The following is a 16,060-nucleotide window of genomic DNA, read 5'->3' as shown; positions in this document are numbered from 1 at the left end:
ATTTTAAGACAATCACTGACAACTTTTTTTTTTTTTTAAACCAGACTACAGATTTCCTGCTTCTTCTATTTCTGTGGATCTTTCCACAATACACAGGTCCATAAAAGTACCAGTAATGCCACACTCATGTCTGTTAATCTCAGTGTTAATCCTTCATTCCATTAAAGCTGAACTCATAAAAACCAATGAAGGCACTGCTTTGGAGATTTGTTTTGTTAAGAGGAAAATGCAAGACATTACAATTGAGTCTTTTACTTTACATTTTCAGCATGAAAGGCGAAACTTTTAAACCTGTTCATTTTAGAGCAAATGTTCATGAGCACAGCTCCTGTGCAAAGTTTTAATAACTTATCTTTTATAAAGTTACCAACCAATACAGGCTCATTTCTTCCGTATATGAGACATACTTTTACATACAGCTACTCCAAAAGTACTGCTGGGTGACCGAAGGAGCCATAAATCAAAAAGTTTCTAATCACTCACACATATTAAATTCTGTGATCTTGAACTGTATTACATGAATGATTCACTTCTGCAATCTTGTTACATCTATACTATTTGATTTGTATGCACACAAACAGTTGCCAGTGACAGCTGTCTGCCTCCATCCTGCAGAAGAGTATTTCACCTCAGCAGAAAAACCCATCCATTTTAGGTGCATATGCTGCTTTTTAAAGACGACCATAAAGCCTGCAAGGCACATACCTTTTCGTAGTAAACTATTCCATATTCTTTATCATCACACTTGACGCAACGGAATTCAATCATCAGGTACATAAAATTAGAACTTCGCTTTTCCCTCTGAGAAGAGAACCAACACGGGTGTGTATCATGTATTAAAGTGCACCGATCTTCAGTGTTCTCAGCACAGCAATTACTCTACTTCCTTTGTGCTATCACTGATTAATTACATTATCAGTTGTTGAATAATTGGTACTGCTTCAGACCATATCACCTTCTTCCTGACATTCTTACTTCCTTATATTTCTACTTCATGATAACTGTCCATACGTAACAGATAAAACCACGTTGTTTTCATAAGCAACTTGTGGCTGTAGACTGAAGGTCTGAAAAAAGGCAGTGAAGAATAACTAGACGACAGCTGGGGGTTTTGTGTGTGATTTAAAAAATCATTACACACAGTTATGTGTATAAGGGTCAAAAACCAGAAGACAAAATACCAGAACTTTTTTAGATAACACCATGAAAGAGACAAATTAAACTTGGATTAGAAGATTAGATTTGCAACTCATTCACTTTCAGAGGAATATTTGCCCATGTATGCATTTTTGAAACCCTTTGCCTAGTAAAAGGACTCAGAATTTTAAAATCTAGGTGCAAAACAAGAAAGAAATTATACATAACCACCACCAGGAATGTACGATTAACAATTAAAACAATTGAGCAAATCAAGTTTGTTTTATGCATTAATAATGGACTGACTCTCTAGCACAAAGTGGTTCTGCATTTCAGATACAGCACTAGGAATCAGTAATTTTTAGTTTTCTGAACAGAAGGGGAGAAAAAATGAAAGAAAAAGGGAAGAGGTAAAAAAAAAAAAAAAACCAAAAAAAAAACCAGGCTGAGATTTAAGTTCAAAAATAATCTGATTCCCAGAGGTCTAATTATAAATGAGGCAACTAAAATATCAAGAGTGCAAAGCAGAAAACAGAGTTCTGTTGTGCAAGATGAGTATAATTTGTTAAATGTTTAGGGGATGATTTTGCCTAATGAGGGTTAACACCTCATTCAGGTCTTGAATGAATATTAAAAAAAAAAACCAAAACACCAAAAAACACCGAAAAACAACCAAACTGTGGCTCTGAGCAACCTGATCTAGTTGAAGATGCCCTGCTTACTGCTGCGGGTTTGAACTAGATGAGATTTGCAGATGCCTTCCAACACGAACCATTATATGATTCTACAATTCTCATTACTGCCCAAGTAAGATCAACTTTAGAAGCTTAAAAGAATTATTTTCCTTTATCGTATAGACGGCTGAAGAAAAGTAGGAAAAACACTTAGAGTTCAGTCTCCTAAGCAAGGTTCCATTATCAGCAAGATCAGAAAAATTTCATGTACCTACCTCATTGATCATTTCTATTTCTCTAAAGGTCAGTCTGTCCAACCAGTCCACTTTGACCATGTGACCTTGCCGATGAGATTTGGTTAGCTGCATGAAAAACACAATTAAATGGTTCACAACAAGGAAAAAAACAGGGCATAAAAACTATAATTTAACAGGGACACTAACATGAAATCAAGGGGGAAAATAAAGGAAGGGTAAAAAATAAAGGAATTGGAAAAAATGCTTGTACAGAGGACACACAGTAGATAGTTACAAATGGCTAAGCCATGCCATGAAAATAATTCTACTATCTAAAACACCAATCACAGCAATGACCAAACCACACTCCTAACACACCACCTTTGCATTCTGAACACACTGAAACAGGAATCTGTTTTTTAAGCAAAGTAACATATTTCATTTTTTGTGTTACCACATTTGACATAGTAAAATTTACAAAGCCAAACAATAAAAAGATATTTAAAAAAACAGCCAAATTGTGTCATTCTGCCCCTGTTAGCCTTACCTCTAAACAAGTTTTCAGACTGGGAGTTACACATCACAAAAGGTCAGCCGATGACTTAAAGCAAGTCATAGAGAACCTGTTCCCCGTTTCATTTTAGTCATCTGAAAAGTAGTTCAAGATTTACTCCTACATCTACACATTGCTGTAGAAACAGCAAGGAAGTTGCACTGTTTAAAGGACTACCTAGCAGTAGAAGAGTTATGAGGAAGAGAGATAACAGAAAAAGGAAGTAAAGATAGCAGCCATATTGCCTGCTGTTTCAGATGCATTGACACACAACAGTTTTTCATAAACTCAGCAGAAGTCCACACAAACACAAACAACAATCATCTTTTCAGTTCCTAAGAAATCACAGGGGTTCCTCAAAGCATGAGTAATTCCTGCAGTATGCAAGAAGAGATGCAAATGGACTAGAAAACAAAGTTTTTCCATGTTTCAAAGAAATCAAAACCCATCTATAAAACTGTCCAGTGAAAAGTCCCTCAAAACTATTCCTATTAAGGGAAGGGTTACAAGTAAGCTTCATCAGTGGTCAAATTGCCCACCCATAAGCATTTAAATTTGAACAGGCACACTGACGGCCATGTCCCAGCTGCCCAGTAAGGGGACAGGCAATATACAAAGAGACCTAGGAAAGCACATGAACAGAAGATATTGTATGCAAGAGAGCACAACAGCAGCCTACTTCTTCCATTCAGAACTGCAGATGAGGTTACTACAAAATAGAGAAGATTTAAGACTTGCCATATGCTGGGAGTTGTCTAGGTTGCACTGTTTGTCAGAAACCTGCACTACACTTTTAGCAGCTCAGAACTACAGATAAAACCATCACTGTGAATAAAGAAAAAAGGTTAGGAGTTTTCACGAATTATTATCAATCAAATCCCCAGTAAACTGATGTCTTAGCAGTATAGGCACAAGTATTACTACACACCAAGGATGACCTAGGCCAAATGCTAGCCCCATCATGATGTACTCTGCAAAGAGCATCAACTTCATGTTCAGGTACAGATCCTGATAAACTGACAACCCAAGCTTCAGAAACACTCCAGAATCAAGACAGTTTTTTTGCGATCCTTAGAAGAAATGCTGGCACAACAGACAAAAAATTGCCTAGTCTTTAAAAGACTGTAAATAGCAATTAAAACCACTAATGAAATGAAATTTCAGTGTTCTGCAGTCTGTCTGCAGGTGTTCTTGTATCAGTTGAACTGATAAGCATTTATCCTTGATCACTTGCCCCTCCATATTCAACATATCAAGGCCATCTTGCTAGTTCACTTTCCATGGTGACTTCTTGGTGTTTAAGACAAGTTCACTGCGATTGTGGGTTCTTCTCTTTCATTCACCTCTCCAGAGTTTAATGTGGATTTATGGTCTAACAACACTTTGGATACTGGTTCCTACCTTCACACAGGAAACAAAACTCCCAATTAGTTTCCTTGCAACCAGTTTAGGTCAGAAGGAGGTGGAATAAATTACAGCCCACACTACGGCCTCTGTACCCACTCAAGATCTGAATTAAATTTTAAGGTTGATTACTCATGAAAACAAGCAAGATAATGAATGCCAGTACTTGCCCATTCCACGAATATGTTACCTAATTAATCTTTTCTACCAGAGATGAGGTTTAAAATTTTCCACTGACTATTAATCCTCACGTAAAAGTAAAGTACTAATCAAAAGCAGTCACAATTCATAAAGCAGTCAAAGCTGCTGGGAAGGAAAACCAAACCAAAGTCAGCTCAGAGGAAAATCCTGGTTTGTTGTTTTTAAACTAAAGATTTGCTAGAAACTGGCCATTTCAAGAAGCACTAAACAGTAAATTAGGCATGAGCATGTGATACCCTTTTTTCTGACCTCATTCCATAAAACACAAAACATAATCCCATGAGGATTATGAGGATGTTTGCTTAAAGCAGCTGATTCACATAGCATTTCTTTAAACTGTAGATCATAGTATAGTTTGGCAGAAGTTAAGATTTTGATGCAAACTTCGGAAGACCACTGAAGCTTCTAAGAATTAATTAACACTGTTCAGTATACAGCAGGAGCTTTTCTCATTTCTTTTGTCTCCAGTAAACTCAGGGACAGCTAATCTGAGCTACTATAAATTTCATAAACTAAACAGGACAAAAGGAAAAGGAAGAGCAGAGGTGACAAAGTATAATCCTTAATAACATTTCAGGATGCTGGATGCAACCAAAGCACACAAACTCAGTCTTTAGCTTGTTTCAACTTATCAGCAGTATTGTAAACAGGAACATAATACAATACGAATTTTTTTTTCTCTCTTATATTATATTCTTCAGCCAGTTCAACAAGTTCTATCGGCAGTATTTCAGACAGAATGTGCCACGACTGAACTAAAAGCAAGACTTGGCCTTTGCCTCATATGTGACTAAAATGCATTTCCATGGTAGAGAAACAGCAGCATGCAGACCAGTTGTACGCAACGCATTCACAAACATCCTACCTAGTTCACAGAAAAGATCTTCTTATTCTCAGTAATGAAGGAATTCCTTACCTTTACATGTCATTTTAGCCATTTCTAAATTACTCCCTACACTCTTTTTAGTTAATGAAAATACTTTTTCCTACTGAAGACAGCCCTCTTTATTTCCATCACCTTAAACAACCAGTGGACCAAAATTTTCGTGATACTACGTATTCACATCCAGCATTGATACACAAATTTAGGATAGCAGTTATCAAAGCCTTGGGAAAAATAGTCACAACTGTTCGTTCATTTTCCTGCTTGCTGCACTAGAGAACAAAGATGAAAGTAATTTTGTATGTTTTAGAGGAAAATATGAACCTCTTAAACCTGCAAATCTCCCTTACAGAGAGGAAAAGTATCATAATACTGCAACTTGTAAGGCCTACATACAAGACCCAGAAGATGTGAAGGCATATGTGCATGAATGTATATACATAAAAAAAGCATTCTCTTTAATTATATTTAAGCTCAAAATAAGAAAGACACTAGTACACTCCCTTCAGGGGAAGAAGCATTCATCATTTGCTACTAAGTAAAAGGCATCCCTTTAGATACTATCTCACTGTCTCATTGTTATTACCTAATTTCATCCAGTCAGCAGAAGGTGTGAAGAAGCAAATGGATCAAAAAGAACTTAAAGAGTATTTTTTATTTAAGTAGAATAAATTGCCACATCACTCATGGGAGAAACATCTTAATGTTATTAATATTTGAGCATGCTAATGTATTCCCCACTCTTTCCATTAATATTTCTTAGTACAGGAAAAATGACCTCCAGTATACAAAGCCATGGCTTTTTCAGCAGCAATTTTATAAGCAACCATCCCATGTTTTGTAAGAGAACCATATGGCACCTCAACATGAAATGTGACTTAGCATCAATTATTCAGGTAAAAGGATGAAACTCCTCCTGCAGCCAGTCACTGATTTTATACAAATTCCTTATACTAATAAATACCACACACACAAAAATTCAGAAGTATGCCAAGAGAATAGAAAGTGAACTTTCAGATGGAGAAAAGGTCCCTCAGCAAACTCTTGTCAGAAGTTACTTATTATCCATAAGAATTTAATTTGGCCTCTGGTATCAGACATCAATCTACTGCATGACACTTCCAAATGATGTCTGTCCAATAAACAGGAAAAAAAAACCAAACCCAAAAATCCCAAGAATAACAAAGCCCACTCAAACTCATCTTGTTTTAATTGGACCTACTCCTTTTACCTGTATTTAAATATACTATCACATACAGTAACATCAGAAGGCATTCAGCAATTGGTAAGTAAGCCCTAGAAAAACTGAAGCTGACTGTGCTTAAACAAAGGCTACTTAAGAATGATACATCACAAGAACCTCATCTGCTGAGTGAACAGCTGTGCAAATGAAAGCTCTCACAAACACACTGCCCACAAACCTTATTCACCCTGCTACCATCTGACGGCAAAATGGTTTTATATAGAAATACAACAAAGTAAGACTGAAAATAACCTCATCTTTCAGAAATCAGAATCTCCCCAAAACAGCTTCCAGAGGAGATGAATGCGAGCAGTGATGTTATGAGCCATTAGCTAGAATTCTCATTTGGGATGTGAAAGAATTCCCTCCTTTTCCTCAGAGGCTTTGAGCCTTCACTTCCCATATGACAAAAGAAGAGGCTAGAACAGACCAAGGTATCTGATGACTGAAATACTCTGCTTTATTTGTATTACTTGAGCTAGGAAGCATAAGGGAATGAAGGGAAAAGGAGAAAGGCAACACTGGTACGGTATGGTCATGTTTGCTTAACAGAACAAACATGAAATGGAAGGCCTACTCTCTAAGAAACCTTTTTGGAAATCCACTGCCTACATCATGTAACCATGTGACGACCTATAAACAAGCCTTGGTATTTAGTACCTGTCTACAGTGTTTCCTTAGGCTAGAGTGACTTTTTCTGTTTCTATAAAGAAATGGGGCACCACGACTAGCAGAAAGCTTTAAATAAGCTTTCCATTATAAATTCAAGGTGAACTAGAACTTAAATGAAAGTTAATTTATTACTGTGATAAATCTCTACATGAGAAAGTGGCCATATTTAAGTCACTGGACGTATTTTTCACTAGGAGTTGCACAAAGATGGAAACTAGGAGGCCAAGATCAAGTAGAAAGTACACTAAGTGGGTTAACAATTATTATGGAGTGATTTTGCAAGCTTGGAGTAAGCTTACTTGAAGAATGAGATAAATCAGTGAGTTAAAACAGTTCAAGAACTCATATCCACTGATCAACTGCAGAAGTAGTTCTGCGGGCAAAAATACAGTCTTGCCATCAAACTGGGAAAAGAAAATCCTAATACACACATATATTCATAAACTTAAATAAATTAAACTTTGGTTAATTTCTACAATTTTACTCAAATTCTTTCTAATGCAGAGGTATCTTTCTAATGCAGAGGTATCTTTCTAATGTCATACACATCTGAACACTACACCAGAGAGCCTTAAATCTAAATAAGGGCTACTGAAAAACACTAGTCCTCACAAGTTATTGTTATGCATTGCTCTTACTGAACCTGATGGAATTTTGGCTTCCAGCATCTTCAACACATGATTACAGTTTCATTCTTTACAAAGAATTAGGATGTGAAGTTGTTACAACAGAACGCTACTCATATGAAAAGGTATGTCCCCTTTAAAAAAAATATTGCAGAAGCCAATGAGCATGATCTAGCTTACAGACTTTTATAAAACCTGTGAAGTACCTAATCAAAGGAAGACAGCTTTCACATGAGAAAACAACATGAGAAGCCTGTATACATTCCACTCTAGTGAAAGTGCAAGCTTTTCACACACACCTTAAAGTCTACTTGCTATACCATTACCTTAGCCAAGCGGCTCATCTGATCTTCAGAGACTGTGCTGCTGGTTCTCCCAGGAGTTTTGGTGGGCTCTGAGCCATCAGCTTCTACATTGGGCCAGACTTTCAAATCATGCATTCCCTGACGAAACATACTGCAGAGACAAAAAAGCAGAATCTCTTCAGTACATTCAAAATAACACACCTGTCAGGAATCAAAGTACAGCAGCAGCTGCAAGAAAATGAAGTAACTTCCTTTGCCAAGCCTAGAAACACGCACTGGCATGCATAATTTAAATGCACTGCTAAAGTGCCTCGCTCCTTCTGCCCTCTATGGCCTTCAGTTTTATTAGCACAAAGTTTAAAAGAAAATTAGTAAGTCTGAACTAAGTTATTTGGCAAGCGGAAGAAAAATGGGTAATTCCAGAAGCCAGTGGAGTGGTATAAATGCAAACTGAGGACAGAGCTTGACCTTCATAGTTTTATTATTTGTAATGAAGCAGAAAGTATTTCTCTTGACTTGCAAATTATAATACTGACTTTGGGTCTGCCAGTCTGCAAAAAAAAATTAAACTAAAAAGCCACCTAAGTTTCACTTGAAGGTTGACTGATATAAAAGACTTCTGAGCTGCCAAATAAAAACAAAATTCAAAAATTAAAAAAGAAATCACTTCACTCTAACAACTTCAGGTAAGAACAACTGGAAGCTGTGTACCTAACAATTTCAGGTAAATACAACTTTAAAAAATGAACCATTAAAAATGAGAAATATCAACCAGAAAGACCATCTGACCTTGACTTTACATATTGCTTTATGGAATACTACTACAAAGATTTCCATTCACAAGCAAATATAAAATTCCAAAATTATTCGGTGCTTCTTGTCCATCTACTATCCCCAGGCTCCACATGCTGGGAGTAAAGGTAAATTTCATTCATAATTTTTATCTTTTTCCAGGAACTATGTTCTAATGCTTAAGAAACTATCAGCAGTCTTTGGGTGACAGTACAATCAATCAAGTTTAATTTTCTGCCCAAAGACAATGCTAATCTTTTTGTCAAAGCACACACACAAAATCTCTCTCTTGAGTCACTTTCTGCATTTGAATATCACTAGAACAGCTTTCCTAATGCTAATCTAAACTTTTCCTCCACTTCAGTTTACCCTTATTGCTTCTTATCCACTGACAAGACAAAAAAAAAAAATGTTTCTCCCCATTCTCCAATGCTACGTGCGCACCAGAAAAGTGGTGTTAGTCTTTTCTTCCGCCTCACTAGTCTTTACTACTTCTTCATCACACCTATTTGCTACACATTCAATGACCCTCAGCAGTCAGCAACTTGGTTAAAGTCAATTATACAGAACTGAACATATGATATACAAGCAGATGAGTATGGAGAAGGAGTATGAAACATTGCCTCTAAATGTGCACACTTGTGAAGTGTTCATATATTCAGCATTGTTTGTACACTTCACAAGAGCATCATGATGATGAATCATGCAAAACTTAAGATTCACTCTAAACCACAAATCTTTTATTCTATTTGGGCAGCTGCTCCCTACTCTCACTAAATCCATTAATAATGGATTATTAATTTTGAAAACTCCATATTTACTGAGTTACACTTTATTCCTTATGAATAAAAATTATAAATAGATTTATAAATAAACAATAAATTTTAAAATAAATTTATAACTAGATTCCTAGCTGCATTAACAGCCCAATTGCAAGGCAACTATGTTAAGTAATCAGTACTGGCACTCTTATATTACAGAAGTGACTTCAGCATTTGTTACTTAAAATTCAAGCTTACACGTCTTTAAAAAAACCCTTAAATTTTGGTGTTATGCAAGAGAAGACTATTTTTCACAACACTGTAGCATGTATGAAGTTACACTCATGAAGAAACAGAGTATATCATTTATGTATCTGATTCTTCAGAGGAGAAACTTAACCTGGCTTAAAAAAAAAAAAAAACACAAAAAACCTCTTGTAACTGCTGCGACCTCACTGCATGTGAGCTTTAAATCTGTACCAAAGAAAAGACGGTATACCCATATTTCCCAAAGAGAGACACCGTTGTTCCTCCCACAGGAACTGCTTTACCAGGTCCATACACATCCCAGATAGTCAGAGCCACCTGTGCATTGCGAGGCAAGTCCGGGTACTTCACCGGCAGTTTCAGCCATTCATTCCAGCTGCAGAGAAACAATCTGTGATTAATCTTAAAGCTTTAGAATTCAGGTTAATCTGTTAGTTTATACAACCCAGATTCTCCACAGAATATGAATTTCTAAGGGCAGAGAATATTTAAAAGACTAGAGCCCCCCCAAAAAATACTCTGGCTTGATGACTAAGACCAAAGATCAGTCTGTCCAGTATGCCAGTCCAGGCCTCAGAAGTTACTTAAGAAGTAAGCCATGCCCAAACACACAAGTTACAGTGCTATCACTTGCCCGTTACCGAAAACGGTTATCACGGTAACACTTAATAACCATACAGAGACTTGAAGAAACTTAAGCTGTCTGCAGAACACAACAGAAAACTAATCTTTCTAACAGAAACAAAAACCATACGTATCTATTTATATAACTTGATGCCACAGTAACTGAGAGGAATATGAAATGAAAGGCAGTCACTTACTTCCACCTAGTGCTAAAAGCCTTGTAGGAAGTTCTAACTGGAAGAGCAAGAGGCTTCCCTTCTGCAAACACCTGACAAGTTACATACAAGTCAGAGCAAGTTTCTTGATACAGTCCCGAGAACTTCAGCATTGGATCTTCTAAGAGAGCTTTGTAACTCTTCTGTTCTCTTTTCCCTTCCAGACTTCCTCTGGGGTGGGGGTAGGAAGGAAAAAGAAAGAAACAATGATTTATTTTATATACAGTAAAAAGCTTGTTCTATTTCCTTTGCTTAAGTTTAGAATACTCAGCACCGAGGCTACCCTCACTGTTCATTACTAGCCTGTAGTAAAATCCAAATGTCAGAGAGGACCTCAGGATGTGAAATGATGATACAGAATGTATTGTTATAGTGATTTAGCAGGGCAGCAGGAAGATGAAGAGCAGGAAATGGAAGAATTACTTGTTTGTCTTTTCAATGGACATAAACTTATCTAGTACAACCTGTAGATGCTCAGGAAGCACCAAATGAAGGACCTTAAGTAAGGCAATAACAAGATGGCATATGACGCTATTATTAAAATCAAAACAACCATCAGATTACATGTGTTCCAAATACTACTGAGGGAAAAACAAATAAATAAACACACAAAATAACTGCCCTAAAAACCTCATAATTAAGCCTTTTTCTTTTTTTTTTAAGCACTATGAAATGCAAATGTATGGCTTTGGATGCCAGTCATCTCTCAATTTAATAACGAATTAAAGCTCAGCAGACAGTCCAAATCAAACCTGATTAAAGCCCTGCAACAATGCAGAATGAGTGTTAAAGTACACTGATGGCATTTATCATGTCTCAGCTATACCATGATGAGAACAATCACGCATATGTAATATCTGACTGTGGATACCCATGTGAAAACAAAAGAGAAATGTGGTGGTGATGGGAAAACATGTAATAACATCAATTATATATCAGTTATTATCAATAGATAACATCAATCTCCCAGCAGCAAACAAAAATCTATTAGTACCACAAAAGCATTCAGAGTAGATGAACAAGTTTCTTGCAAGAATCCAGCAGAGCACATTCCAAGATGACATTCACTCTGATGCACAAAGTCCTAGCTATACTTTTGTTTGGCAGAATGAATAAGTAAAGAGAACACATGCATCTGAATTCAGGTATCATCTCCCATTCAGAAGTTAAACAAGCCCCGAGTAAGTTTTCCCAAGCTAGCTTTCAAAAGTGCAATATACCTTAATGTAACTACATTGGGTATAGTACATTTAGAGCCAGCCATGTCCCTCCTACACAAATGTAAACACCCAATTGCTGTGATGCAAAAAAAGCCCTAACTTAACCTAAAAAAAGGAACCAGTGAAAGGAGAGGGCATTGAGCAACCCGGTCTAGTGGAAGGTGTTGGAACTGGATGAGCTTTGAGTCCCTTCCAACTCAAACCAGCCTGTTATTCTATGAAACATGTGATCATAGCTTCAACAGAGTGCTTGCACCTACGTGGTGAGAAACACACTAGATTTGCCTACAAAGGCAAAACCAAGAGCAACCTGCTTTCAAAGGAGCATGTGAACAAGCAGGAAACCGTCACCAGCGCATCCTTTTGCCCTAACGCTGACGGGTGAGGCAAACAAGCAGGAAAGGGTGTCTCCAATGTACCCCCTCGCTCTAACGCTGACCGGTGAGCCGCCGCGGCAGCTGGTGAGGGTACCAGAGACAGTGCCCAGCTGACAGGCAACCCTTGCCTTAAAGCACTGCCGAACCTAAGGCAAAGACCAGTGTAAGGCGGCCAGAGCGGAGCTTACAGCCCTGGCCCTTCTGATACCCCTCCCGCCCCGTCTCCACAGCAGCGCTCCGCCGCACCGCTCTGGGCGCCGGTGACGGGAGACGGCGCGGCCAGGCTTCAGGACCCAGCGGAGCTCCGAGGAACGTGCCCAGCCTCCCGCAGCCCGGCAGCGCCAGGGCCGCTTCCCACACATCCGCTGCCGCCCGCGGCGCAGCTAGAGGTGGCTGCAAGCCCCGTCCGCCCTCACTCACATCTTGAGCTGCACGTTGATGTCCAGGTCACAGCTGTACACATAGTAAAACTTCTCGGCTTCCCCCATGGCTGCCGCCGCTCCCTGCCCCCACCACAATAACCCGCAGGGAGAGCACCGCCTCCCTCTGAGCATGCGCCTCCGCCGCCATTTTGCTTAAGGGAGGAAGGAGCCGGGATGCTGGAAATATCCTTTACCAAAATGGCCGCTGGAGCAGGTCAGCTGAGAGGGAGATCTCAAGATGGCTGCGCCCACGTCGCTCTTTCGCACCGCCATGGCTGCCCCCGGCTGTACGGTACGCAACATGGCTGCTCCTTTGAGAGGCATGGCAAGATGGAGAGCTGTCCCACCTGAGGCAGTGAGGGCCGGAGGGCGAGACGACAGCACCTAATAGAAAACAGCTGTGAAACATAAGAACAGGGTGACTCGATACCTAGAACAGGCAATGCACAACATAAATGTAATTAACTTACGATTTTAAAGCGTCTTAGTGTTTCGAGCATTAATAAGGATTGCAGGTACCTTTAAGTGACAAAATTGCACACTTCATTACTATCCCACTGTTACTGTGTCTATGGGGAGGAATGCTTTTGTAAGAAAAGGACTATTCCATCTCAACACTGTATTTCTCCTCCTTAGGTGTGACAGTATTTCCAGTATCTATGAAATACTCCTCAGTATTTCAACCTCCTCAGATGACCTGGAGGTCTTTTCTTCATTTTTCTCCAAAACAACTAGGAAATTGTGGAAAACGATCACCCAAAACCATTCATCACTAAAATAAAGCCTTTGCTCTCCAGCTGTGCCAGGCTGGCATGTGTCATGAGTGCAAAACATAATTTAAACATTATCAAATGAACAAGATCCTTTGCATAGATGATGTTCAAAATTTATTCTTTTTAGACGTTATCTTTTATCCAGTTTTTGTATCTTCATATGTCACTTTTTGATCACATTTACGATTCCTACGGCTCTGGCGTTCATTTATTGCCTGCCTCGTAATTTTTGATGGCTTCTGTTTATTCGGTAGTTTGGTTCCAATTCAGTTTTTTACAGAAAATCTCTGCTTTCCATAACAAAGATAAACAAATGTGTTGCTGATCTTGGCTGTGGAAAAAAGGTAAGACATAAAAGTGTAAAAATTTATGAGACAAATCTCACCATTTTAGAGCTAAGCAATGTATATCACTGTGTATGCAAAAAATAGTACTTTCATATGTGTGTACCTGTTTTGGTATTATTATGTCTCAGGAAAAATTGGATTATTTTTTAATTACTGGAATTACTAGTGCCTCACCATTGATTTAGCTATTAATTTTTAAGTCATTATTCAAGTTCTGTTTATCAGAAGAAAAGCTACAGGAAAAAAAAAATAACAAAACCTCTGAAGCTGGCATTAAAAGAGTTTTGAGGTGATATGTTTCCCAACTTTCTCAGATTCCAGTGTGTCTGACTAAAAAGTACATTAGGACACAGTGAGGCAAAAGAGGAGAAAAATTTTTAAGACATTTTTGACAATAAAATTGTAGAAAGATGTGATTTCAATCAAAAATGGTGCTTTATACTACTTTCCCATATGAATAACCTTACATTTATAAGTTCTCAAATCCTGCCCTGGAGGCAGACAATACTTTTCACCTTGAAGGATCCTAAAGTACTTTGAAAATGCAGTGATGAACATACTGTAGATGTCTGGGAATCACTGCCTGTGCCGCTGGCACAGATTCTGCTGGAGGTGATGGGTGTCCAAGTGGGTGCAGTGTCTGTGCAATTTGCCATACATAGAAAGCTGAGCAGGGCTACTCAGTACAGAGCAGATGCAGAACTGGATGAGGGCATTATCCCATTTAACTCTCTGCTGCTGCAAATAATACTTGGCTCATATCTAAGTTTCACTGTTATGGCCACAAGACACTCTTATTTCTGTGTGTGTTTTCCAGCTCGAAGTGCCTTATACCTAAGTGTTGTTTGGCAGCCTGCAGGTTTTTATAGTGTGACATCTAGGGCATGGCATGAAGGCATGTTATGGTGGCTGTTTCTGGCCTGCTGAAGTAGGGAAGGATTATTCCGAGTGCTAGGTGCTAAATAAGACACATCTATTGCCAATCTGCAGCACACCCATAAGCAAACTTTTCTGGCAAGTCTACTTGGGTTTCCCCTTTAAGGAAACTAGTGAGTATATACCGTAAGGAATTCCAGGAGTAAAGCAGCACACACTGTACAGGCAACTACATATATGTGGTAGCAAGAACAAGATGATAAATCATAGATGGGTTCGAAGGAACCTTAAAGCTCATCCAGTTCCAACCCCAGCTGTGGGCATGGACACCTTCCACTAGACCAGGTTGCTCCAAGCACCTTCCAACCTGACCTTGAACCAGAGTGTCAAGATTGCTGATGCTCCAAGTACCCTGTGAAGCAAACTCTGACCTTTATTGTGCCAACAGGAAGAGGGCATCTGTCCCTTCTAGACTTGGGTGAAACAGAGAAGGACCTGAGGGACTAAAAGGCCTTCATTCTCACCAGGTTTTACCTGCTTATGGCCCAGGACCCCATTTCAGAGAGTTCTGCATCCCAACAACGCCACAGGTATCAGTCTCCTGCTCCACCACAGCCCTGCCTGGCCCAGCCGCGGGCTCTACTGAGTCAACTCCCACTCTTGGGCTAATGTCCCATCCCCATGGAGCTGTCCTGACTGCCTCTCAGTCTGCCCTGATCTCTGACCACAACACAGCCCAACCACATGTTCCTGTAGTGCCCTAACATTTTCCTGAGTGCTTGATCTTCAAACACCAATTTAACTCAACATGTGTCAGTCTTTACAAACTTTCTAAAGATGGGAACACAAAGAGAAATCTGTTTTTTCCTCTTGAAGACTGTAAGTAACTGGCTAGCTACAGCTAGATTTAGTTACTTACTGATATTAAGCCCCATTCTTGTCATTGAGAACCTATAGCAACTGTGAGATTGACACTCTTCACTGCTTTGCTCATGCATTAAAATTGCCCCCATCCCATTTCTGCTTTTCAGTCTGATAGTTTGTCAGGTCCCAGAAGCCTGATGAGGTGAAGCATTGAGAAAACAGCGGGAGCAATAGAGAGCTTTGCTGCTGACATGATTCTCTTTGGAGGGAATGGAACTATTTTTCTTGTTCTGAAGCAAAAGTATCACTTGCAGTTCATATTCGATAGTGATTCAATAGTCACAGAGAAATATGTAACCTCTCAATCCTTCTGAGAAATATATACCATCTTCCAGAGAACAGCATTGCTGCCTCATATACCATCTATTATCTGCTAGTGAGACTACCACAATAAGCAAGAGGCCTGATCAGTTCACATGTTCAGCCAGGTCCCACATTCTTGGTAGACGTTAAGGGAAGTTGCTGAAAGTCACCTGCCCTTCTGCATTTCTACTGTGCTTTGCTATTACAGGACTTAGCTCCTAAACA

General features: G+C 39.0%; 1 protein-coding gene and 1 long non-coding RNA gene across 7 annotated transcripts in view; one reads left to right on the top strand and one right to left on the bottom strand.

The window, feature by feature from the left end:
* PIK3C3 (phosphatidylinositol 3-kinase catalytic subunit type 3) overlaps positions 1-12,756 on the bottom strand; it is an 80,150-nt gene extending 67,394 nt beyond the window's left edge. For 3 of the 5 annotated variants that reach the window (XM_065663414.1, XM_065663416.1, XM_065663415.1), the window contains exons 1-6: positions 12,611-12,753; positions 10,576-10,764; positions 9,987-10,130; positions 7,956-8,085; positions 2,087-2,173; positions 706-801 (exon numbers count right to left, since the gene is read on the bottom strand). In XM_065663414.1, the coding sequence (XP_065519486.1) occupies positions 706-801; positions 2,087-2,173; positions 7,956-8,085; positions 9,987-10,130; positions 10,576-10,764; positions 12,611-12,744 (780 nt within the window). In that variant the 5' untranslated portion in view covers positions 12,745-12,753. Of the gene's footprint in view, positions 1-705; positions 802-2,086; positions 2,174-7,955; positions 8,086-9,986; positions 10,131-10,575; positions 10,765-12,610 lie in introns of all 5 variants that reach the window. The other 2 variants (XM_065663412.1, XM_065663413.1) reach the window with 2 other exon arrangements.
* Positions 12,729-16,060, top strand: part of LOC136005700 (uncharacterized) — a 126,262-nt gene continuing 122,930 nt past the window's right edge. For both annotated transcript variants that reach the window (XR_010608842.1, XR_010608843.1), the window contains exon 1: positions 12,729-12,904. This is a non-coding gene — a long non-coding RNA (uncharacterized LOC136005700). The remainder of the gene's footprint in view (positions 12,905-16,060) is intronic.

The sequence above is a fragment of the Lathamus discolor genome, chromosome Z (assembly GCF_037157495.1).
Source record: "Lathamus discolor isolate bLatDis1 chromosome Z, bLatDis1.hap1, whole genome shotgun sequence".
In the NCBI taxonomy this organism is placed as follows: domain Eukaryota; kingdom Metazoa; phylum Chordata; class Aves; order Psittaciformes; family Psittacidae; genus Lathamus; species Lathamus discolor.
This window is presented reverse-complemented; position numbering and strand designations above follow the sequence as displayed.